At 39.5% G+C, this 24,204-nt stretch overlaps 2 protein-coding genes and 1 long non-coding RNA gene across 4 annotated transcripts in view; 2 read left to right on the forward strand and 1 right to left on the reverse strand.

Annotated features, from left to right (window-relative positions):
- The first annotated feature begins 233 nt into the window (after positions 1–233).
- LOC139771681 (protein lines-like) lies at positions 234–3,564 on the forward strand. Its single transcript, XM_071704631.1, has 3 exons — positions 234–268; positions 666–710; positions 2,580–3,564. Exons 1-3 carry the CDS (start codon positions 234–236, stop codon positions 3,562–3,564), a joined length of 1,065 nt encoding a protein of 354 aa, XP_071560732.1.
- A 9,377-nt stretch (positions 3,565–12,941) lies between these two features.
- The window catches only part of LOC139771700 (uncharacterized), a 35,311-nt gene continuing 24,048 nt past the window's right edge, over positions 12,942–24,204 (reverse strand). The window contains exons 3-4 of the long non-coding RNA XR_011717962.1: positions 13,473–13,663; positions 12,942–13,347 (exon numbers count right to left, since the gene is read on the reverse strand). This is a non-coding gene — a long non-coding RNA (uncharacterized lncRNA). The remainder of the gene's footprint in view (positions 13,348–13,472; positions 13,664–24,204) is intronic.
- Lar (tyrosine-protein phosphatase Lar) overlaps positions 22,007–24,204 on the forward strand; it is a 382,201-nt gene continuing 380,003 nt past the window's right edge. Inside the window, exon 1 of one of the 2 annotated variants that reach the window (XM_071704655.1) lies at positions 22,007–22,220. The gene's annotated coding sequence lies outside the window, so the exon portion shown is untranslated. The remainder of the gene's footprint in view (positions 22,221–24,204) is intronic. The other variant, XM_071704649.1, reaches the window with a different exon arrangement.

Consider the following 24,204-nt stretch of genomic DNA (forward strand, 5'->3'; position numbering starts at 1 on the left):
GTTTATCAGAGTCTAAATATCGCTAATATATATCACTAGTGTGAAATGTATATAAAAGAAGTTAGTTGTTGCCATTTGTACACGCATTAGTCTAATAATTTCTTTATCTGAACATTGTTGGAATATTATCGGATCAGTAGAGAATCTTAAAATCTTGAGCTCGACTGATCGAGATTCAACGGACAGGCAAATATGTATGATAGATGAGAAGCAAATTTCTGCAGAAGTTTAGGATGTCTCTACTGAGATTACCTGTAAAAGACAGACAGTATATATCTGAACATTTTTACCTAATTCTCGTCGAGACCGTGAACGTGTTAGGACGTGTTTTGTCCCGAAAAATTTTCGAGGATTCCTGATGCAATCAACCGTCTTTGTTTCCAAGTACCAACCACTTTTACTTTATCGATTTTGTATGTATTTATAAGTTATCACCGAATGCACGGAAAAAAATTTAGCTAAATTTAGTCGTAAAATATGGATAACTAATATTTTTTGCAGCGAGAGCTATAGTTTAGCAATAGTAGCAAAACCTTTTGTTCTCGCTGCAAAAAATGTTACTCTTGTTGCAAAAAATGTTAGTTATCCATATATTACGATAATTTTAGCTATAGTAGCTAATCTTTTTTTTCCGTGTGGAATAATGGTCGATTTAATTCCGAAAGGGAAAATGAGCCAAAAAGCACAAGGAGAAGACCATTTTTATCTTCATCAAGATATATCAAGAGCTAAGAATCATATATTGAATCTACTGTACTTGACCACACATAAAGAATTGACCGATTTATGCATCTTTCTAAGATCATGGATACGATAAAGTCTCCATCGCGTTTCCAGAAATAGATCAATATATTATTCAAATGAATGTTACGCGTCAAACTGGTTCGCAAATAAGTGTAATGAATTTTATATATGTACTAGTAAAACATTTAGCGGTTCATGTACCACTACTATAATGTATCCGCCTGAATCAGCTTTATTATCAAATTCCACTTTGGGTGATATATCAGATAATTAGAATCTCGACATCCATGTTCCAGTATCATTTCACAGATACGCTTATAATACATTGCAAGTTTGAAATTTTCTATGATCTAATAAATAAAACTATACGTATGAATTTACAATCATCCACAGTGGTATTTAAAGGGGTGAAACGTTTTGAAGACTCAACCGTTGAATTTGAGTCTAAGGATGAGAAATTAGTGAAATTTATGGTAGGAGCAGAAAACAGTATGTTATATTAAAAGAATTGTTGTACGCCACCAACAGTAGCTATTTTAAGAATATATATTTTACACATGAGGGAAAAGAGAAAGTTATGACAAATGAGTTTAACAACGCGTAATGAGTTAATATTTATTTTAACTGGCTCAGTAGATTAGTGTGATAATGGCATTTAAAAGTATCATCCGAGCATTATTTGTTACGCTATATTACCTTTTGTGAATTGTGGCAGAAAGGACAAAAGGTTAAAAATGCTTAAATGTTTAATTTCTCTTTGTGCAACATGAAATCTTCATCACGAGAAGGATCATCCGCCTCTTCTGACAGTAGTCACAACAACAAAAAAATATATTTTGTACGAAGTCGATGACAGTTCTATACGTTCTTGATTGAAACTACAGACTCATTCAATGACACATAGTTGTTTCACGAATCTCACGTGTTTAAGGGGCGCTAAACGATTTCCCAAGGGTTCCAAGCCCATTAAAGTATGCGATTATTATCTCTCACTTTAGCCGGGGAGTCGAAGTTGGCCGGCCTTGCAACGTGGGAGAAGCGGACGAGATTCCCGCCACCGCTGCGAGTCGACCCCCGGCGCCGGGCATGTTTGAAACGCAGTGCCCGTGCACTGCGTTTGACACAAATGGATATCCATTCACAAAATAATTTATTACTATTTATTTATATTTTAATTTGATACGGCTACTGGGGGCAAGTCTGGTTGAGACCGTGGATATATTCGGACGTGTTTTGTCCTGAATAATTTTTGAAGATCGCTGATGCAATCAGCGCCGAGTTTGGATTGAATCTTTCGATTGAGTCTGTATTTATTATTTTTGACTTGTTCTTGGTCTTTATGTGATCCCGAGGGGGATTAAATGCCATAAAATTTACAAAGAAGGAGAAGAACGCTACTGGGGGCTACTCATGGCACGAGTCTCGTGCGTCAAGAGGCGTAATCGTTTCTACATTCGATAACTAGCTTCTACTCTTGAGGGGCCAGCTACGTACTCACTGGGTGTCTCCGCACTGACCGAGTCACTGCTAGAGCCGAGACACCGAGAGCTCCCTAGATAATCGTGCTTTTCCTTGGCCCCACAACTCACCATGGACAGCGGTATTTGGGCCCGTATTACTACAGGCCCTTAGAGGTGCACTCAGATCATCATTGACGCCACTTGGTTACCGTAGAGCGCGCCGGCCAGCCGACATCAGATTTTGCGACCGAGCCGTACTGAATCGGAACAGCCCCATTGCAGCGTTCCAGCGAGACCACTGGGAGGTGGGCGTATGACTTGACTGGGAGAGGCTATATATTTGCATCACCAGACCCAGGCCTTTCACCAACTTCTCACGGTCGAGGAGACCGACGGTAGCATCCGTTACGCCGTGCTGTCCGACTGGGACACGGATCAGATTGTGGAGTATCTGAGCGCCCTGCAGCTGCTGTTCGACCTGGCCATCAGGCAGAACGCGAAGAATGTCATGTGCAAACGGGTGGCGGACGTCTGCGAGGCGGTGGCGCGGAACGAGCACGGCATCGTCGATCAGATCATCGACCTGTCCTACACGACCAACAAGTTCGTGTCGTACGCGGCGAGTCGCGTGCTCGCGTCGTTCTTCATCGTCGCGCGGGACAACGTGGAGGCCGCCTGGCTGGAGAGGTTCACGCAATCCTTGGTCAACAGCCACTCGCCCAGCCAGATGTTGTTTACCCTGGACGTGGTCAAGCGAGTGGTCGAGCATAAAGACTGTAGTATACACCCGTTGGAGGAGGGCGAGACGTCTGTGCCGCCGCCGGGCTGCAACACCCTCGTCATCACCGACTTCGACAGCACGACGGTCAAGGCGATGTGCGTGAAGGCACTCGAGTCCAAGTGGACAATTCTCGTGTCCAAGTTCAATGACATTCTCGCGGCGTACACGCCGCAGCACGCGTCCGTGGTCATCACGTTCCTGCATCTGTGGGAGACCGTCATCTCGGTGAAAGCCAATCTTTCCGTCATCGACACCAAACCTTTCTACTCGCAGCTCAACAATCTCGTCCTGTTACCGAACGTCAATGTGCCGGGCGTGATCTGGCGACACTTGCTCGGACTCTTCAATGAAGTACTGTGCTACGGCAGCACCCTGGCGCTGCAGGATGTCCTACCGGACGAACCGTGCTCCCTGGCGCACCTCATTGTCCGCGCCGTCAAGGACTGGCGTCTGCTCGACGCGTTGCCGTACCGTCACGGTTCCGGTAGGTTCGGCGGCGACACCGGCGAGGGCGATCGTCCTCTGCTGCAGAAGATGGTGCTGCTAGTGCTGAAGAGCGTCGCCGTTACGAGTAACTGACTCTGACGCCAAAGGCCCAAAGAAACTCGTGCAGAGAATCAAGGGCCTAAGAGAGCCTGATTCCTCCAATACGACAGTGTCTGCACCAGCGTAGTTTTCAGATTACTCGGATCCTCTAACACGGATCCGCTACTTTTTTTGCGCTCCTTTCTGCCACGATTCACAAAAAAGTAGTAGTTTCTGAAAATCACGATTTCGTGGAACGATATAGGCGTGCAGTTATTTGTTAATTTTGTTTGGTGCATATTTATTTGTTAATTAATTCAGGAAGTGTGAGTCTCTTCTACTCTGAGAAGTGAATGACATTGTTACTGTATACCGTTCAGCATCGTATTTCATGTACCGCTGCGTGTAATCAAGAAGGATCAAGCTATCTTTAGCTATATACTGACTTGCCGAGAAGATCCGGAGCGAAATAAAACACGGCAGTTAACGATTAACTTGATGCAATCGTGCATGTGGAGAAGCTTATAGATATAGGAAATTCTATTTTACAATTGATCCGATACTAAAGTTGATTAGAAATTAATTTTGAACTATAAGTGAGAGGAGAAACTTAAGTTATAGCTATTAAATAAATAACTGTAATTTTACATTAAGTAGAAATATTACGATCAGAAGAACATTGCGCATTTCTAATTTAATTATTTTAATTGTATCCTACTTGACTCTTTATTTTCTTCATTTGCGAAAAATATGTATGTTTATCGAATGGAAAAAAGAAAAAGTAAAAAAATAACCGCCTTCGAAAGACCCGCGACGGGCGTACGGATAAAGCAATTTTGTTTCGTCTGTTCAGATTCAACGGCATCGCGAAAAAGGCGAATCTGCACGGTTCACTTGTGACGATCATCCCGAAAAGATCAACCGGTAGGAGAGGAGAAGAAAGAAAAAAAATTAATATGTAAACAGTATATCAGAAAGATTCATTCACATTGAGTTAAAAATTACATCAGTATGAGATTCGTTTTAGAACACTATCGAAAGTGATATACAGTCATTTCGTTCGAAAACACTGTATAAGCTTTGTTGCATATACACTGTTAAATTTGTAGTGTCAAATTACATATTCAATTTAAGCTATTTTTAACCATTCTTATAAGTCGTTACTGCTCCTACTCAATATGTCGATAACCCTTCGCAGAACACGTGGGGCTTTCAAGACGCACTCGATATTTCCATTTCGAGTTTTACTGAGATTTTACGGACTCATAAAAAAACCCAAACAAGAATCAGGCATATATGTATAATGGTATGAATAGATTCTTAAAGCCTTTGAAAGTATACTTGAATTTTTTCAGATTTTTTATGGCATCATTATATATACAGCTTGAAAATCTTAACTGGCCTAAAAGACTCAGGTGGTCGACGAAAGCAGCATTACACGTGTTCTGCGCAGGGTTAATTTAAAACAATGTTAATTTAATTATCAATTTGACTAACCAATGGAGTTAAAATAACACTTTGTGTTAAAATAATAAATTTTGACACACATGGTAATTAAAAATAACAAAATGTTATTTAACTCAAGGTATTGGTTTAAATTATATCCTTTAATTTTTAATAGTGTAGAGACATCTATATCATTTATGATTTATATAGAGTATACAGACTAATGATTATATGTATAGAATAATTTGTAATTAATTGTAATTGCAAGCCGTTTTATCATAACTTGCCGTGTAGAAATAGAATTTCTTATTGTTTTGTAAAATTATACATTTCTTTTTTAAGAGGGGCTCCGATAGAGTCTATAAATCGGAGTCTGGCCAACTTGCAGTTTAGGATATAAGAGAGAAAGCGATATATATTCATATACATTCAATCGCTTTCTTTTTCTCTCTTATATCTCTTTCTCTTTCTGTTCTCTTGCTTTTGCCAAAAAATGGCGAACCAATCAAAAGTTGCTGTCGTATGGCCAGACTCTTATTAGAAGGACTCTAGTTTACGAGATACAATTATTTAAACAATTGCAAAATGATGGAACCTTGTCAATTTTCAAGATATCCTGAAACTTATTGTGGAACTCGATGCGGAATCGTTTGTAGTTGATTGTAGTGATTTTCTTTTCGTTTGTAGTTGAATCGTTCACGAGATACAATTATTTAAACAATTGCAAAATAACGGAACTTTGTCAAGTTTCAGGGTATTCTGAAACTGGTTGCGGAACTTGATGTAGAATTGTTTATAGTTGATTGTATCAATGATTATTATTATCCGCATTTCTAAAGATAAGTACGTGGATGATGGGTGGACATGCAAAAAAAACCATAATTTGAAAACTCGTATATTGTCGCGAAAAGTCAAAATCCCGAAATTTAAGAAACGTGACAATGTGCCGAGAGGTCATAATCTCGAAATTTTAGATATTGGCCTTACGGCTTAGAATCTTTCGGCACATTGTCGTTTTTTTAATTTTCGTGATTTTGATTTTTCGGGACTTTGCATGTCCACCGTTTTCGCTGCACTTCAGAACTAGTGTAATAAGTTAGAATGAAAGAAAATATGTGTTTTATTGTAACTTATTGCACTAATTCAGAAGTGCAGCGAAAATGAACAGGCCTAAGAATAAAAAAATATGTGTAATTATTATATCTAAAAAAAAATGTATTATTTGCAAGAAAATAGATGTCTTTGAATTTAGTTTCTACAATTTAAAGAAGTAGATTTGAGAAAATATTTTAAAGTCAGAAAAATGTTTTCTTAAATCTACCGAATACTTCTTTGAATTAAGGAAACTAAATTCAAAGAAATCTATTTTCTTGCAAATAATAAATTTTTTGTTCAGTGTAGGTGTATATGATAAATGATATCAATATCTTATTTCGCTTAACCGGTTCACTGGTAACGCGAAATCAACGTTTTGTGCCAAAACTGGTAAGACCTGATTTCAGATTTGTAATCAGCGACCCAAGAAGCATGGGTGTACCAAGTTATATTCAAATCCGTTAAAAATTTGAAGAAATATTCATGGTGCGCATATATGCGTCATTACCAGTGAACTGGTTAATAAACTGTAAAACAAGTTATAGCCAATCTTAAGACAGATTCGAATTAATCTACCTCCGTGTAACGTCTCTTGCTTTCGTACGATAATAGGTGTCTGTACACAGGTAACAATCTGTGCATTATATCACTCCGAGAGCCGTTGATCGTGTTTGCCTTAGACCTTAGCTTCCATGACTACAGCTATTGAAGCGTTTGTAACGCACTATCGGTAACAGCTATCAATAGGCCTGTTCGTTTTTGCGGACGATAGTTACAAGAGAACAATGGGATAACGTGACATATCGTGTCTTCCATTTTTTTATGCTATCACTTACAATTAGATTGCTCCATAATCTAAAGTAATGCCGTACGCGACATAGCGCCATTTTATATTTAAAACGGTTAATAAATCTAAAAGTCGTAATGGCTCGCAGTAAAGATGTGTCCGCGTTGAAGAAATAGAATTAAAACTTAAATGTGTTCTACAAGAGCCGGTGCGCGCCAAGTTCGAATAAAAAAGTGAAGCGAGCGAGAGTTAAGCCGGGGTTATATCGGACGGAATTAATTGAAGCACTTTAGAAGACTCTATCGTGTAGCAGTTTACATAAGAATGTTGCACAACGAATGTCCCCCCCCCCCCCAACGTAATAACATACCTAATATTCGGAAGAAGTTTTATACGCAATAAACATGAGAGATATAATGTAATTCTTTGTATTTCTTTCGTGTTGTTTTTGATAAAAACTATTTTATGAGAATTGAAAAAGCTTTAGAATATCGGATCAAGAAACGTTTCTCCAAACTTTAATCGCAAACAAATTTCTTATCCTTACAATATTGAAAAATTGCTGATAACGAACTGCATTTTGAAGTAGGATTACTAAATGTAAGATTTAACCTGACATTTGAATTTATCGGTCAGTTCTTAGAACGTGTAATACATTAAATATATTTCAGTTTATTCTATCCTACGGAGCTTTTTATCTATATCCAAATTCGTGTCAATAAATCGTCGAATCATCTATTCTATCGTACAATCGATTTTCCTATCTGCGAGTTTAAGTGCGAGAAAATGTCTTGCCAGTCACGTGTTCCGGCGATCGATATTTAATAGCGGCTGTCACGGTTAGGAATTTGATCGTAAAACTTTCATCTCAATGGCGCTGAACTCGCAAACTACGTTGAAGATCTTATCGTGTGACTGCTGCAGAAATGGGTATACAGCGGGCATGACGTAAAAAGAGTTCTTACGATTCTCGTCGACGTATCCAATTTTGTTCAATTAACAAGCGCAAAATTTTCATTTGTACTGGGAACACGTATATTCGTTCTAACGAGTGGAAGGGATAGAACGTTGGATCAGCTATTCTCATAGGTGAGAACATTTTTCTGAGTTTGAAATGTTTTCTCGGATCTGCTTCTTTAAATTGTGGAAACTGGATTCAGGGACATCTGTTTTCTTGCAGGTAATGCATTTTTTTTGGAGTGATGGTTGCTCGTATATTTTTTTTATTTATAATAATTGAATTGGTGAAGCGTTAATATTTGATTGGGGAAGAACAGCATTGGTGTACAAAAATTCAGCAGTGGACTGAAAAAAGTAAGCAGTGGTCTATAATATTTGACGGCATTGTCCGAATTTTATCCGGCATTAGCTCGGCGGTACGGTAGTGGACGCCCACTCTTATTTCTGGGTACGCGCATGTAACCCAGATGCCAAACGGCAGACTGCGGCTGATTTTACGAGGGGCGGATTTCAATTTCGCGCGTGAATCCATGAAAATCTCGATTGCACTTACTTCCGGACAGTTAAGTGGCGCACTGGGTGTTGCGGGGGAGAGAAATGGGAACCCTTGGAGATCACTCGCCCGGCCGAATGAAATAGCGAAGCGAATGGGAAAAGAAAGAAATGGAAAGAACTCACGACGGCGCGCATGACGGGACTCTTCTCGCCATCATCCAGCACGCAGCATACTTGTGCGCGCTCCGTCTTTCAACCTCGCGTTTCTACCTACCTAGCTACCTATCTACTTACCCCGCTGATTCCCAACCTTCAGTCCCTATGGCAACGCACTTAAGCTCACTTTAGTATTTCAGTCTCGGGCACGACGTTTGCATCCCTCTTAGCTACTAGTCGTATAAGTATTGCCCCGCGTGTAAGTTGCATTGGATAATGGACAAAATCGTTTATGCGTTCTCGCATGAAATAGAGAAAGAGAGCTTTCTCTATTTTCCCTCTCTCTTTGTCTCTCCTTTTCGTTTCATCTCTTTGTCCTCCCAAATTTGTCTTCGTCTCTTCCATTCTCTATATTCGCATTTCCTTTGCTTTGTCGTGTACCGCTCTAGCTCGCACGGGGCTCGCTCATGCTTGTTTGCAAATGCTGACTGAACGTATTGTACTCTCGCGCTTGCGGGAGCATTTGTCGCGGATGTGCCCTCGCGATTCCCTTAACCGACTTCAGATTAGTCCCGAGGCGTCTCGTATTTCAATCCGCATCTGTCTTTGCGGCTTTTAGTGACGTATGAGCTGTTATTGTGTCGTTGCACGTAGAACGACCGATTTGGAAAGCTTGTGTGGCAGAATGTTTTCATAAAGCAAACTTTCTCTTGGTCTAATCAATAGATTATACATGTAATAATAATTACATGTCAGCATATAAGAATACAGGAGATATTTCATGACATGTAATTATTATTATTATTTAATTTTTAATTTTTAAATTCTGATTTTTATATTTTTGACCATGGTGTTAATTACTCATTCTCTCGTTCTCCGGACTATCTGGTGAGTTTTCCAATAAAGAAAAAGGTTTTTTATTTTGTTCCCATCATCAATATCTGTAAAGTAGTTGAAATTATTAGATTGATTATTAGATTGATCAATCATTTAGTTCTTACACAAATTTAAGGTTTTACGATTTCCTAATTTGAAAGCCTACTTTCGGTATGATGGAGAACGTGATTAACTCTACTTTTGTGCTGCTGAGGATACTTTCGATGAGGAGCCGAAACATACGGAACTTTTGTAAACGGAACGTTTTAAAATTTAAATAAATCAGGTTTCTGATACGCACGGACAACCGCGTTGATACTCTCATTGCCAATTTCATGTTTGTTTATTAAAATTTTTTAAAAGTAAATTTTGACGAAATATTTTGCGAAAAATTTAATATCTATAGAGATATATATACAAAATATTTTGAATATTATTAAAATTTTACAATTATTTGGGTTGTTTATATAAGTTTTATTTATCAAATTCCATCAACGGATTTACTAAAGATTCCCAAGAGTTTCCTTCGCGCCGATGTGCATCCGCTGCGGAAATGCACCTGCGAGATACACGGGACTTACGTGTGCCATACCTGCGTACGAATGCAAATGTTACGTATTTGACGTATTTAGAGCGTACCAAAATTCGGCAAAACTCCCGCTCTTTTCCCATATCTCTCTTTTACACGTTCGTTTACAAAAGGCTTTGTAAAGCTCGCGCGGATCGTTTTTACCAATATCTTCTTCGCGATTCTTTCCGCTACGAGTCTTTCTTCCCGATAAAATATTCTCTTCAAATCGTCTACGCTTCCTGCTTCGCGTTCGCGTCTCGCAGACGATTTTTCAAGGCAGTCCGTAATCGTAGCGACCCCGCCGTTCATTCTTCGCCAAGAGAAACTATAACGGATATCTCGCGCTCCTCGCGGTAATTTATTCGTATATGCGACATTTCGGATAAATTTAAATTCAGATAACCTGACCAAATAACGACGTACGACGGAGTACGTTCCGTTTTTCACGACCGTTGGCTACGCGGCCATACGCGAATCCACTTTTCCGGGAAAGTTTCCTAAGACCATCCGGCTATTCTCGCCATTCTTTCTTTTTCGTATTTCGTAAAAAAAGTAAGAGCATCCGTCGTCCCGGCCGACGCGGTGAGGGTGTCCGACATTTCGGGCATTAAGAATATATAAAGCTGCAAATGCGCGCCTTCGCATTTGCAGCTTTATATATTATTGATTGAGAACTATAGAACTCCTCGGAGAACAACCGGGAATGTACTTTTTTTTCCAAATTTTGAAAAAGTGGGGCCAACTTCACAGAGGTTTTTTCTTTTCTGTTCTAAAAAAAACTCTTATGCATACGATATCGACGCAAGAACGTTTGCCACTTCGAACTCCAATAAATTTCTTTCATTCTCACGCGATATCGAGACATCGTCAAAGCATCATTCGCGGTACATTTAATCAGTTGCAACCTTTTCATTTCTTTTAACTTTTAACACTTTATTTCGTCTTACATGTACGAATCGTTGCCTTTGTCGCTGAAACTTTAGGATTAGAAGGATAAATTAATATCAGCAGGAAACACTCGGTATACACGTTGTTGAGGTTTTTTATTGTTTGTTCTAAAAGTCCCTCGAGAAATGAGAAGTTTACCAAGTTTCTTGTGGTTACTAATTCTTTCTTGCTTTGCTCATTTTCTTATCCAAAAACTTTTGTTTACACGGTAGATATGAAAACCATTTCGATTCGAAAAATACTGCCGCGCGATGCGATGTGATTGTGAACGTGCGCATTAAATATTTAATCTAATTACATAAGTCAAATATGATCCAAGTTTGTTGTATGCAATTGAGCTGGATGAAGTAGATTAAAAAATCTTCCAAATGAGTTCTTGGTAAGGAAAAAGGAACGGAACTTTCGTGGTTCTTGAATAGGAATATTAGCAATGCAAGTGTAACTTCCTTAAGTCGTCTCTCTCAAAACCTGTACACAATAATACAGCTGGTGGTTCTCTATACTCGTGAAAGAATGGAGTTAATACGATGGAACGTCCATCGCACTTTACAGGTAATAAATAACATAATTTATGTTCTTTATATATCTTCTTCTTCCTTGTATGGGTCATGTTAGAAAAGGTCTTTCTTATATCATTACAACCTTTCAAACTATTTCATCTCGATCAACAAAATCTGCAACACATATTAATGTGAACTTTAAGTTTAAGTGAACTTTAAGTTGACACCCACCTAGTGCACAAATTATAATATTTACCAATGTAACATGACATAGGTTTAAGGGTCAGTATTGGTTTGTCGGGAGGGATAAAATTACGCCAAAATTTCGTTTCCCATACATCCACATCAGGAAAATAGATATAGTAAGTAGGCAGATACTGATGTATAATTAATCCTTCCTAAAAAAAGGCATGTTAAATCGATACTCGCATCTCTCGAAGTCTTCTCGAAAGTCTCGAATTGCTTTGTTGGCTCTTTTCCGCGATGCTGATTGGTTTTCTCGCTGCGCTAACTTCGTGAGCGGCTGTCATAGCATATTTTGACAGTTGTGTGTATTGTGTGTAATGTTAAAGCTAAATAGCGCGCGCGAAGCGCGCGTCTGTGATGTCTAGTTTATCAAAAATGAAATGTTCAGGAACACTGGTAAACTGCAAAGATATCTTCGCACCTGATGATGTCCTATGCATTGTTCAAATACAAAAGCAAAAATTAATGTAATAAAATGTTTTTTAATCAATAAAAGATAATTTTAAGGATCAACATTAAATTTATAAATGATCAACTGTGTTCAGCTTTGACGCTTGACGCTCGTTTCAGTCAATTGCTCTGACGTTCAAGGTAATTGTTTTACATGTAATTATCCTATATATAATATACATATAACATTATGCATTACTTCTTCTCTGCGTGTGCGGCGACATTTCGTATGTGCGGCGGTCGTTGACGTCGTTGTTGATAATGTTCATTGACAGTTGGTGAGTTATATATTTCTTATATTCGTATGAATACATGTGAAGAATTCCATGTTTCGTGAATTGAGTTGAGTGATCAAGAAGTTGAGTGATTAAGGGCCAATTTCTTCACCGTTGGATAACTATCCTTCGGTTAACCTCACTCTTCATTTCTTTCTAACTGCCCCCTTAGAAAGAGATGAAGAGTGAAAAAAGTTTGTGTATAATAGAAATGAATCCACCCTGCTTTCTATTGGTCAATCCTGCTAACTTTAACCGTCGGTTAAGCTAACCGTGGTTGGTGAAATTGGCCCTTAATCTGGACGAAGACGAAGATAAAGCTGAGATGTCTTCTGACGAAAACAATGCCGAAAAATCCCCGCAGTCAGAAAATGTGCAATCTGATGACCCCGCGATTAAGAAGATTAAGAAAAATCCAGGTGTAGATACAAGTTTCTTGCCAGATAGAGAAAGGGAGGAGGAGGAAAATAAACTTAGGGAAGAATTGAGGCAAGAATGGGCTAGAAAGCAGAACGCGTTGAAGGAAGAAGAAATTGAGATCACATTCAGTTATTGGGATGGATCTGGCCATCGTCGGAGTGTTATAATGAAGATTAAAATACTCCAGTGTCACTTTTGGAGTAACATTGGCGTGATATATAATGTTTTGCTGCATAAATTAAATTTTCACATACAGGTAATTCTATCTATCAGCTTCTTCAGAGATGTTTAGAAGTTCTGAGGCATGAATTCAGCGAGCTTAATAAAACAGTAATGGCAGATCAGTTAATGTATGTCAAGATGGATCTTATATTACCGCACCATTATACGTTTTACGATTTTATTGTAACTAAGGTAAAGATACCAAATGATAAAACTTATGAAGCAATATCACAATGTTGTATTGCGATTAGGCACGAGGAAAGAGCGGGCTTCTGTTCACATTTGATGATATTCGTGTTATCCACGATGCTTCTGTCGAAACCGAGGAATCACATGCCGGAAAAGTTTTACTTAGGTATCATATTCCTCTACACTCGCGTTTCTCAATTCCTGCAAAGTAAAACGTAATAGTAATAACAGGATATTTATTCCCGTCTTCGAGCCGATATCTCGAACACGGGCATTGCGGCCGTTTATTATTTGCAACGTAAGCCGTCGCACGTCCGTAACAATACTTCGTAAGTCCGTAATTTGCATCTCGTTCCGGATGTATTCCGTGTCGTCCGCTACGTATCAGCTCCGCGAGACTCCGCCGTCATTAAAGAGTTTTCCCCGCGCTTCTCTCTTTCGTTCATGCGGCGCCTTTCCGCCCGTCCGAGTTTTCTGGACGTTTTTCTTCGTGTTTGCTTCGGGCGGCTTGTCGGGCCTGAGAAAGATAAAAATTTTCCGTATTCTCGCCACGATCAACCTGGTCAGAATTACGAAGGACATATAGCAGACCGACGGAGGTGACATCGCAACCGCAACGCCGCGAAATAAAAGCCGCGACGAGGAATACTTTATTAAATCTGGACCCGTCTGTCGTGAATAAAAAGAGCAGAGATCCTCTGTGAAAGCAAGACCGGTAAAAGGACGAGGTCGACGGCAAATCGTCCTTCTCGTTACTTAGAACGTGGGTTGATGACCGCAGAATTGGAAGAGCAGGCGAAGGTGAGAAGCTCGGCATCATGGTTACTTCGTTAACCCTTTGCGCATAGTCCAGCTTCGCTGCATTCAGGCGCGCCGTAACGAAATTTGGCGCGGTCGTCGAGGGTAGATAGAAATAGACACAGGCGTAGACGCAGCATAGACGTAGTCATAAAGATAAGAAACTAGTGGGTGCAGTTATTATTTAATAGGCGTGTTTAAAATTATTTTTCTCGCAATTGTCTCTATCTTCTATCAGGGTTGACCGGAAAAGTCCAGTGGGTGGAAAAATGGTAAATTTCGGTTTTTACTGTCCCGGACTTATAAATATAGTTTTATAGTTTTAGTATTATATTAGTTATTTTTTTAATTTTTGCCAGTTTATTCCATTGGATAAAGTCCGCTTTCTTTTACTCGATTTTTCCAAATCGTCTAATTTATTTTCATTTATTGGATTAGATTGAATTTGATTGTCATCGTCTCTTTCAATCTTATTACACTTTTGAAGATGCTGTTTCAATCGTGGGGCTTTTGTACTTACTAATGTTCCACAAGCAATACATTTCTCTCGGCACATTGTCACGTTTATAAATATGCTTTTACCTTTCTGACTCTTTAATTTTCTTCTTCTGCAACTCAATATCAGCTTCAATCTGTTTTATTTCGCTGACTATAGCATGCCACTCGACTTGCCGCGCAGATTCTTGCGCACAGAATCGTAGCTAGGACTATATAGGGCCTCGGACACTGTGAATTAGAATATTGAAAAAGGTTTTCTATTTATTTTATTGTTTTTAATTTAACATAGTAGAAAAAACCAGTTTTTGTCAGTTTTTTCCGGAAAATACCGGTTTTTATTACTGGCATGGACTTTATCAAAAAAAAATGTGAAATTTTGCCAACTCTGTCTTCTCTACAGTTTGTTCAATGATTGACAGACCACAAATGTTTGGTTTTTGGTTGGTGTTTGATATATTACACACGTAAAGGAAGATTTTGGTGTGTTATTCCGTGATGGTGCAATAATCAAGTTGGGTACACATTCACTGCTACTAGTTCCAGGTACAATTTTACTGAAATCTTCAGTTTGTTGCTCGTTAATGAGATCTCGTTCTGGCAATTGTGAAATTTTTCAAATACAAATGAGATATCTAGTTCAGACACGGTGTCCAAGACTTCGTCGCTACTCAATTCCACTTTCGCACTAATATCAGTGTCGAATATTTCAATTATCATATTAGTGCAGTTTTTTGCATTTTGAGAAATTGCATCATTTTTTGATGATAAAATTGCGTCTTTCACAGCTTTAAGCTCAGATTTCCTCTCTTGGGAGAAAGAGGTTATTTTCTTTTTGTGACCATCAACTTTTATAATGGCAAATTTCTTCTTTGTTTTCATCGCAGCTGCTCTTACAGACAACTTGACACTTTCCACAATCAAATATATTCACTTTTAAATGAATAAATTAAGTCTTTCACACACACAGAGTACTGCATGCAGATTTGAGTTTATAAGTTAATAAGTGTTTACTTTTATAAGTGTGTAATTAGAAAGTGTTTAAAATACAAATCTGTTTGAATTTCTAATAATTAAACACAAATGTGTTTTATTTTGTTCCCGTTTGAAAATCAATATACATCTGTTTAATTTGACTTGTGTTTGATTTAGAGAACTACAATTTTATAAAGATTTGTAATGTTTGATACAAAAGTGTTTGAAAGTCAAATGCTTTTCCAATTGTGTTTGATAAGTCAAACATTTTTTCGACTTTAATGTTTATAATTCAAACAGTTATGATAAACCCATTTTTAGAGTGTTATGAATTTTTGTCAACATTTTATTTTCTGTAACAATCTTCCAAGTATCCCTTCTCTCTCTCGATCCCTCTCTCTTTCTCTCCTTCCCTCCGTCTTGCCCCTGTCTTTCGATCTACCAAAGGTATTCTCAGGTTAATCCGCTATGTGGATATACGCGCCATCTTGGAATTCCAAAAGCCTCGCACAAGTTTCGCGAGTTTCGCCAATAAGTTTGTGTATCGCGGTATTGCAGCTGGTCTGGTTCCCCCGGTTTCCCTACGGCAGTAGCAATCGCGCCAACCTCTGTCCCTCACTACGAAGGCCTCGGTGCTCGCTCTCGCAACTCGCTGTCGACAGGGTGAGAGAGCGAACAGGGAGACGATATGACGGATCGAAGGCAAAGAACGGAGTGCCGAGAGAGTGCGGAAGGAGGGACAGAAGTTACGCGTAACGGTGTTGAAAACGTGAAAATATGCGCTGAAGTACACTCGAAAAAAAAAGACGGTCGACAGTCACCGCCGGCCGGATGACGCGATAAAAGCTGGCAAAGCTCCCCTTCCTCACTAGCCACTCTTTCAGCAGGCTTCGCACCCTCGACAACATCGCTCTTTTTCCTTGGAGTGTAACCGAGGACGCTTCACGACAGGCGCGTTGAAAATCTTGCGTCTTTTGTTTAGTAACCCTGATTCAGCCTTTGTTCCGCATAAGTCGCGCGTAACGCATGCTAATTTAGTTTAGCAACGGGGATATAGTTCGTGATGTAAATAATAGGTACAATTCTAGTATTGCGCGGTGCTCGCAATATTAGTAGATGCGCTTATGACAAAGGTATTCTTTGCTATTTCAAATGTTAGAAGTAATATAGAAGTTATAAACTGCCATAAAAAAAATTATTTTAAAAGAGAACGAAGAAAAGAATTTCGTCTGTTTTGCGCTCACAGAAAATATTTTAATTTAATTTAAATTTAAATTTAATCAGAATATTTTTCTATCTGCTAGGTTATTTAATTTTAATTCTATAGTTATAGTAAATAGATCAACTATAATTTAGCTTAATCTCTCTCTCTCTCTTTCTGTTTTTCTTTCTCTATCGTAATCGTATTGCATGAGAAACTGCGTTGGAGAAAAGCAGGATTTCCTCGTTGAAATTCGTTCGGAGAGTTGTTCCACTCGTAAATGGCATTGCTTAATTAGGTTGACCGTGTGACAATTCGGTGCAGTGGGATTCGAGCTCGACAACGATAATGGATCGTATTAGTTATAAATGTCGTACCGTCATAAATATTCAAACGGACAAATATTTTTGTATTTCTCGCGCGGTCGTTGAGTATAAAATACAAATTGAACACATTATACTTTTTCATTAATACCTTGACGTCGCACAATAAGCTTTCGACAATTACGTAGATTGAATTGTGTTATAATCATATTTTCGAACAAAATCACTATTTTTTCTTGTCTATTTATATACGATTTCAATTTCATTTTATTATTACATTTGAAATCAATTACGCACAAATCGACTTACACAATTTTTTTTTATTAAGTTTTAGTTGACTCCATTACCTTTTACTGCTTAGTAATCGATCGATGTTTTCGATGAAAAATCGCAAATTTAAGATTCACAGCGTTTACTAATTGTAAGTTTCCAAGGTCTCCTTGGAAAAACGGCGATAAAGAAGCCGTTCAGTTCACAACTTATCATTCGTATCTGCGAGCCACTTGTTATGAACAGTCGTTTATGAGAGACGACGAAGAAGGGCGAAAGGGCGATGGACGGTGCGGGAAACGCGGGCGGTTGTGCGGGAAGGAGATAGAGAAAACGGAAAAGTCTCGAGGGAGATACGTAAAGCGCGCTGACGGTCGTAAATTCGTCGCGGATCGAAAACGACCGGGAGAAAAAAGTGAACGATGTGTCCCACCATCGTCGATATTCGCGTTTCCTTAACCGATCGTTACAACAGCCACGATGCGGTGGAACACGAATCGGCACGCAAATCAATCCCTTTATTCGGCCGTTAAACGAGTGCTGTAAGTGACAGATTTGGTAATACGATGAAAGCGACAAAGAGAAAAGCGGATACGCGGCATTATTACTAAATATAATACGTCGGATTAATGTTTTCCTTTGACGGCGTCGAACTTACGAAAAAGAAAATTAATTTCTAATATTAGAGAGAACAGACAGTATTTGTTTCAGTTGAAATCATTGTTTCATTATTCATTTTATTAAAAATCGCGATAAAGGCTGTGTTCCGATATTCTCCGCCAGTATTGAAAATCTATAGTTTACGTTACGTACACTATATATAGCATCTTGCGAAACATTTGTGATTTTTCCGAGAAACAGTTAATGTGTTAAGACAGCTAATGTTGCAAAGGCTTCAACTTAATCGGACAGCATGAACGGTCGTAATGCCGTCGGAATCGTCGTCAAGTTGATTGCGCCGATTCCGGAGCATAACGACCTTATCCTGTCTGAGGATCGTGAAAAGCTCCTTGGCTCGTTGATAGCCGTATACGTCACTCTCCGGCCTGTGTTCTCGGATACGTCAAGCGGGAAGGCGACCTAACCGCCAGAAAATAGGAAGTCGTTTTCTTTCTCGGCGGGACTTCTCGCCCGTCGTTTGTTGATCTTGTCTTTAACCCTCACACATCCGCGAATCTTCAGCGAGATGCTAGGAATCCCTTCGGAGCTACGGGTTTGCGATTATGGAGTCGACGGGAATGGATTTGCTAGGCCCAGATGAAAAGCTGCCAGCAAAGTGATCGAGCTTTCTCGTGATCTCGGAAGGTCAAGTTTCCTACCAACGAGAGATCTCGCTTGACGGATCTCGGAAAATGCGTTTTGTCATTTATTTCATACGCTGTACGCTGCTCGTATAGCGCTACATTGTGAATATGTATACATATACGTCGGGTTTGCAGGCGCAATTGTACATTTTGTAGATACGGTTAATTGCGGTCCCCAGATAAAATAATGCAAGATGCATAGTTACTTTCAACACAGAACTTGAAAAGAATTAAGCAGTCGTTAGTGAAGGCGGAGTAAGCGATTAACTGCTTTTAGCACAAGATACAAACTATGTTTTTACCATGTTTTTCTGGACGCGCTATTTTCAGTCTCTCCTGGCGTATAAAATGAATAATAAAGGCGTTCGATGGACATTCAACTTTGTGCAATATTCTCTCGAGAAGAGAGCTTCTCTCTTCTACTTTGATAGAAAAACGAATAAAATTTTCCGGCATGTTAATGAGTTCGCTCACCGTCGGCGTTTTAATTTAATATTAGCTGTTTTTTCTCGATTTTTTTACTATAGCGCGCCGTTTTTCTGCGCTGCAGCTTAATTCTGTTTCCTCAAATACGATGATAATCTCAAGGCGTGTAGAAATTTAATCGCGCGGTCCTCGCGGACATTGGGTAATTGCTGTGCTCGCTTTTTATGCAAGATAAATGCGATTGAAAGATCCTCTTTCGTGAAACCGCCGTTATATCCTCGAGTTAAATCTTTAATCAAAGTCGCAAAGACGGCGGCGGCGGCGGCGTCATCTTCTTTTCCGCTGAAGCCCATATTCACGAAGGGGGATTCAAAGCTTCGTTCCTTCGAGGCTTTCGGTGAGCTCGAAGGAAATGGGTTTGCTAACCCACGCCGGCAAGACGTCTGCGGCGACTGAATACAAGCTTCGTACGTATTATATAGATATATATATGAAATGATCGAGTTCCTTTGCGGCTTCTGGGATTCCTTTCCACAGACGGGTGTCGAGTTCACCCGTCCATCCGGCGCTCCAGAAACTTCACCCGCATCATTCACGATCGAGGACAAGGAAAGTTCGTTTTGCCGCGAGAAAGCGTGCCAAAAACTCCGCGACACGCGTCACGACGCTGAAGTTTAATCCGTGATCGACAGCCCGCAACGAACAGCTTTTCTCTCAGCATTGTTCTCGCGCACGTATAGAGATATGTCATTTCCCTGCAATGAAATTTTCACGCTTGCAATATCAATTTATCCTTTTTAGAGCATGCTGCCGTTAGAATATATCGGCAAATGATATTATCTCTCAAATCAGTTATACTGTGATTGATACATATTACTTATTGAAAATAAAAGTTTAATGTTAGTTTTTGCATAATATATTTGTAAACATTTATAAAGTACATTATCAAAATATATTTGTCGTTATGGGTGGTGATGATGAGCGCGAATTATTATATTACTTAAAAAATTTTGCGTTGTATAGCATTGCAGAATATTAAATTATAGTATTTTATAATCAGACGTAATATTATAATCGATTATAATACGATAACGATGAAATTTTTCAAGCACAACGTTTCGTGCAGATTTATGTCGCATAGAAAGACATTTTTATTATATTATGCGTTGAAGAACCTTTTGCATCGTGTTCATTACAACTTATATGAGAAATTTAGAAGCTATTTCCATTTTAATTTATTCTCCTTAACTTATCTTTATTGCATTACATAGCGTGAAATTTCATATAATGGGGTACTCTCGCGAAATATAGCAAAGTAAGGTTTATAATATAATAATATCTCAAGATATTATCCTGCGTATTTTACGTACACGATTCGCAAATGCGTCTTTCTAATCGAAATTAATGTATGCTGAGAAAAAACTTAAAGAGAAAAGCGCAGGTTACAGCGTTCAACGAAAATTCCGTTCATTAATTTTACATCGTTTTTCTTAGGGCGCAAAGATTTTTGTCGTGCTTTTATGGAAAATTTTCGTAAAGCCAGATGTTCGAGATGCAGAGAATGTAACGCCGACGTTGCTCCCAGCGTAAGAACGGGATTGCATAATCTAATCTGGACCGTCGAACGATTTCGCGCGTTGACTCTGAATTCATCCATGAAACGTCGTAGAATCGACCATAGCGCGTAGAGTCGACCAAACTATACTTTTTTGTTTTTCGTTTTATTCACCGTGTACGGTTTAGAGAGAAAACGCGAGAGAGAAAGGGAGAGCGAGAAAGGGAATGCGCCGCACGCGCGTGCTCCTTTATCCGTTAAACTCGAAGTATGCTCGTTATTAAAACAGTATACTCGGTTCGACGACATGCTCGGGCGTCGACGATGGCTCGTAACTCGACGACAATCTTTTCGGCAAAATCGTAGAAGCGTGATGAAATTCCTCGGCCGTGTATTTGTTGCCGTGTATCAGTTGACGCAGTATTTTAAATTAAAATTGCCGTCGTTGTTTTATGGCGAACGGGTTTTTTTTTTATATCGAAAATACGAAACGACTGTAGTCGCGACAAACTGCATCGTCGGTGGGACGCGACGCCCGGCCGCTGCTTGTTTCAGCGAAACGTGAGTTTTCCTTCGCTGCGAGTCCACACTACTGCCAGGTCGTTATTTCGTGTCTCGTTTCGAGGATAAGAAAAGGGGAGGAAAGAAGAGGGCAAGAGAGAGAGAGAGGAAGAGAAAAAAAAGAAATCAAGTGACTCGTGCAAAAACGAGCCGCTTGCCATTTTACCGCGCCGCGCCGAGAAAAAGGAGTTTGCAACGAGTTGCCGGCACCGCTTTCTCGTATCTTTACGGCCACGCCGCGCCGGGGCAATCGAATTTAGGGGTAGAAAGCGAACGCCGACGAACGTGCGAGGGATTGCGTCCGAGAGCCGGCCGGCGGTCCTTCCGCGAAGCGAGGAAGTGCGGCAGAGCTACCGTAAAAGGGACCATTTTCTCTTAACGGGGAAGAATTTTCTTGACCACCCTGTATAGGCACATCGTGTGATATATATATATGAAGCGACGTGCCGCACGCACACAGGCTAAGCGACAAAATGCGGAGCATGCGCTCGAGCACCCATGAGTGTACGACCGTGGCTTTCGGATTCAGTTTAACCCCCGGCCTCAGCAGGGGTAGAACGTGTTTCAGCACCGTCCAGCAACGTGGGTTTATCGTATCGTATACCATTGTTCGTCCCGGCGAAGCTCGTTTCTCTTCATCACTTTTCTCTTTCTCTCTGCCTGTTACTCCGTTGCCATCAGAGTCGCGTAGAGTAGAACGAGTCAATGACGAATCAGGCGCGACGCCCAAGTAGATGTTCGTGTGTCTGGTCGAACAGTCGACGCGATGAGAGTCTAAACGCTTAGAGGAGACTATAATTCGCGACTATCACATCTGAATGTCTGTCGACGTCCTGCGACGAGATTTCGCGAGTGAACGTTTCCTGCGGTTGGCCGGCCAAAGGCGGCCCACCAAAGTATCCCGCGTCTCGACGAGACAGAGAGCGTCAGCGTGAGACGGAGTGAGATAAAAGGCAGTTATTTCCGCGTCTGCTATTGTGGTGCTGGTGGTGCTGGTTGATAGCAATAATAGTAGTAGTAGTAGTAGTGGGTTCTGTCGGTGGTGATAGCAGTGGTGGCACACGTGAACACTCGACGTATACAACGTGGAAAAATGCGGTGAACCACCATCCCCCGCTGTCCCGCTGCGCGCTACGAAGCATTCCTCAAGCAGCTCGCCCATTCAGGTGAGTGCAAAAGATATTCCTTTTTCCGCACCCTTCTCAACGCCCCTTCCTCCTCGTGAGAGCATTTTTCTTCCCGTACCCGGGACGCGGCAATAATTACATACCAAAATGACATCGCTTCGACAAACACGCGATGATGCCCCTGCACGATCAACGAGCTCAATAGCATTCTCATCGCGCACATATAGCGATAAATGTTATTACGTGATTCTGGTATAATATATATATATATATATTAATATTAAATACAATTTATATAGAAAGAAAAACTCGTGCTCAAATAGTTGCATTTGATATTAAATGTACTTTGGTATTTTTTAATTGCGAATATAAAAGTTTTTATACAAGCAATTAAACTGAAACGAATATTTACATCCATTAACAAATATAAAATATGATGTTTAATATGTAATGTAAGTTTACATTGGTTTAACTGTTGTTCATACATTTGACTCGCGCGATGTTTGTAAATGAACACGTAGCTTTCAATTGCCACGTGTGGCATTTCACCGCGATTGTTTTTCGCGGAAAAATAATTATTATCGATGCGAACACTATGAGGCAAGATGATCGTTCTTAAGGCACGCTTATAGACTAGATATAAAAATAGATAGAAAAATACGTTCAGCACATCAATGGTTAGCGAACGTTATAACGATCGATTTTGCCGAGGCGTGACTGTCGATTCAGGTCGTTGCGCGAGTATAGTATTTTTAACGACGGTACAATGAACTCTCGGGGTTCATAATGCACGAGGACCCCGATTAAAAGCTGGATTTCTCTGTATGTTCATACAAAACGTGCACGGTTACTTTCTAACTCGTGAATGAGGTCCATTCGCGCGTTTAACGTGCAATCCGATTATGTTTGAAGCCAGCGACGATCGATCGAGAACGACGATAATCTAAGGTTTTAGCTTGGCGAGACTTTTCTCGTGAACGTCAAAAGCGATTGTATCAAAAATTTAAGTCGTAACTTCCCTCCAGTACTCCGAGGATTTAACTTCGAGCGTATTATTGTGTTTGTGATCTCAGCGTCAATCGAGTACCTGTTTAAAGTAATCCCTTCTTAGATACGTTGCACATAAACGACAAAGACAATCGTGTGTGTGCGTGAATTCATAATAATTTATTACGGCTGTCTTAAGTCAACGGGAGAACATGATATTTGATATTCCAATGAGCCGGTGCTTACGCCACATTGCCGTTATCATGTAATTTTATCGCGTAACCCCGAAGCACAGAACCTTTTAGTTGTTATCTCTTGACAGCGGATTTCGTTATCTGTTCTTAAGTACTTTAAACTTAGACTTTTATTTTTTCTCCGTCTCATAGAAGATACTGATTTACCGTAATCATATCTGTCTAAGATTTATATCGTGTATATATGATAAATGGATATGTTGATTGTAAGAGAAGCACGCAAATGCAATGCAAGTGGAAAATACTGAGACACGCTAATACGTGGAGAGACAAGATTCTCGAACTGACACATTCTATATTTACTTGCTTTATTTGAACCTAGCTATGATAAATCTGTATAAAGCTTCGGCTATCTTCGTTTAATATTTATGTATTATTACCAAGCATCGAAATTCGAAATTGCGTTTCTGCACCTGAAATAAATTGTCAGGATAACAATATTTATTAGATATATATTATTATATATTATTTTATATACACTTTTGCAACTACTTTTCAACTGAATTTGTAATCGATTATTTATTTAAAAACACATACAATTAAGAAAAAAAGAATCTATAAAATGAGCAGCAGCAGTGTTATGATATACTACAATGTAAAATACATACGAAGACCAACTTGTGTTCTGCAGAAATTGTAAAATACAGTTGAAAAAGTAATCCTATGTAGGGCTTTCAATATAAACTGAAAGAAAGTAGGAGTTAATTAAGAGTTAAAATAATAACACAAAACGCAGTGTATAAATATTTTTTTATGGAATAATATCTAGAATAGTTATTCTT

This window comes from Temnothorax nylanderi, unplaced genomic scaffold (assembly GCF_030848795.1).
Source record: "Temnothorax nylanderi isolate EJ_2023f unplaced genomic scaffold, tnyl_v1.0 TNYL_tig0043_pilon, whole genome shotgun sequence".
NCBI classification, from domain to species: Eukaryota; Metazoa; Arthropoda; class Insecta; order Hymenoptera; family Formicidae; genus Temnothorax; species Temnothorax nylanderi.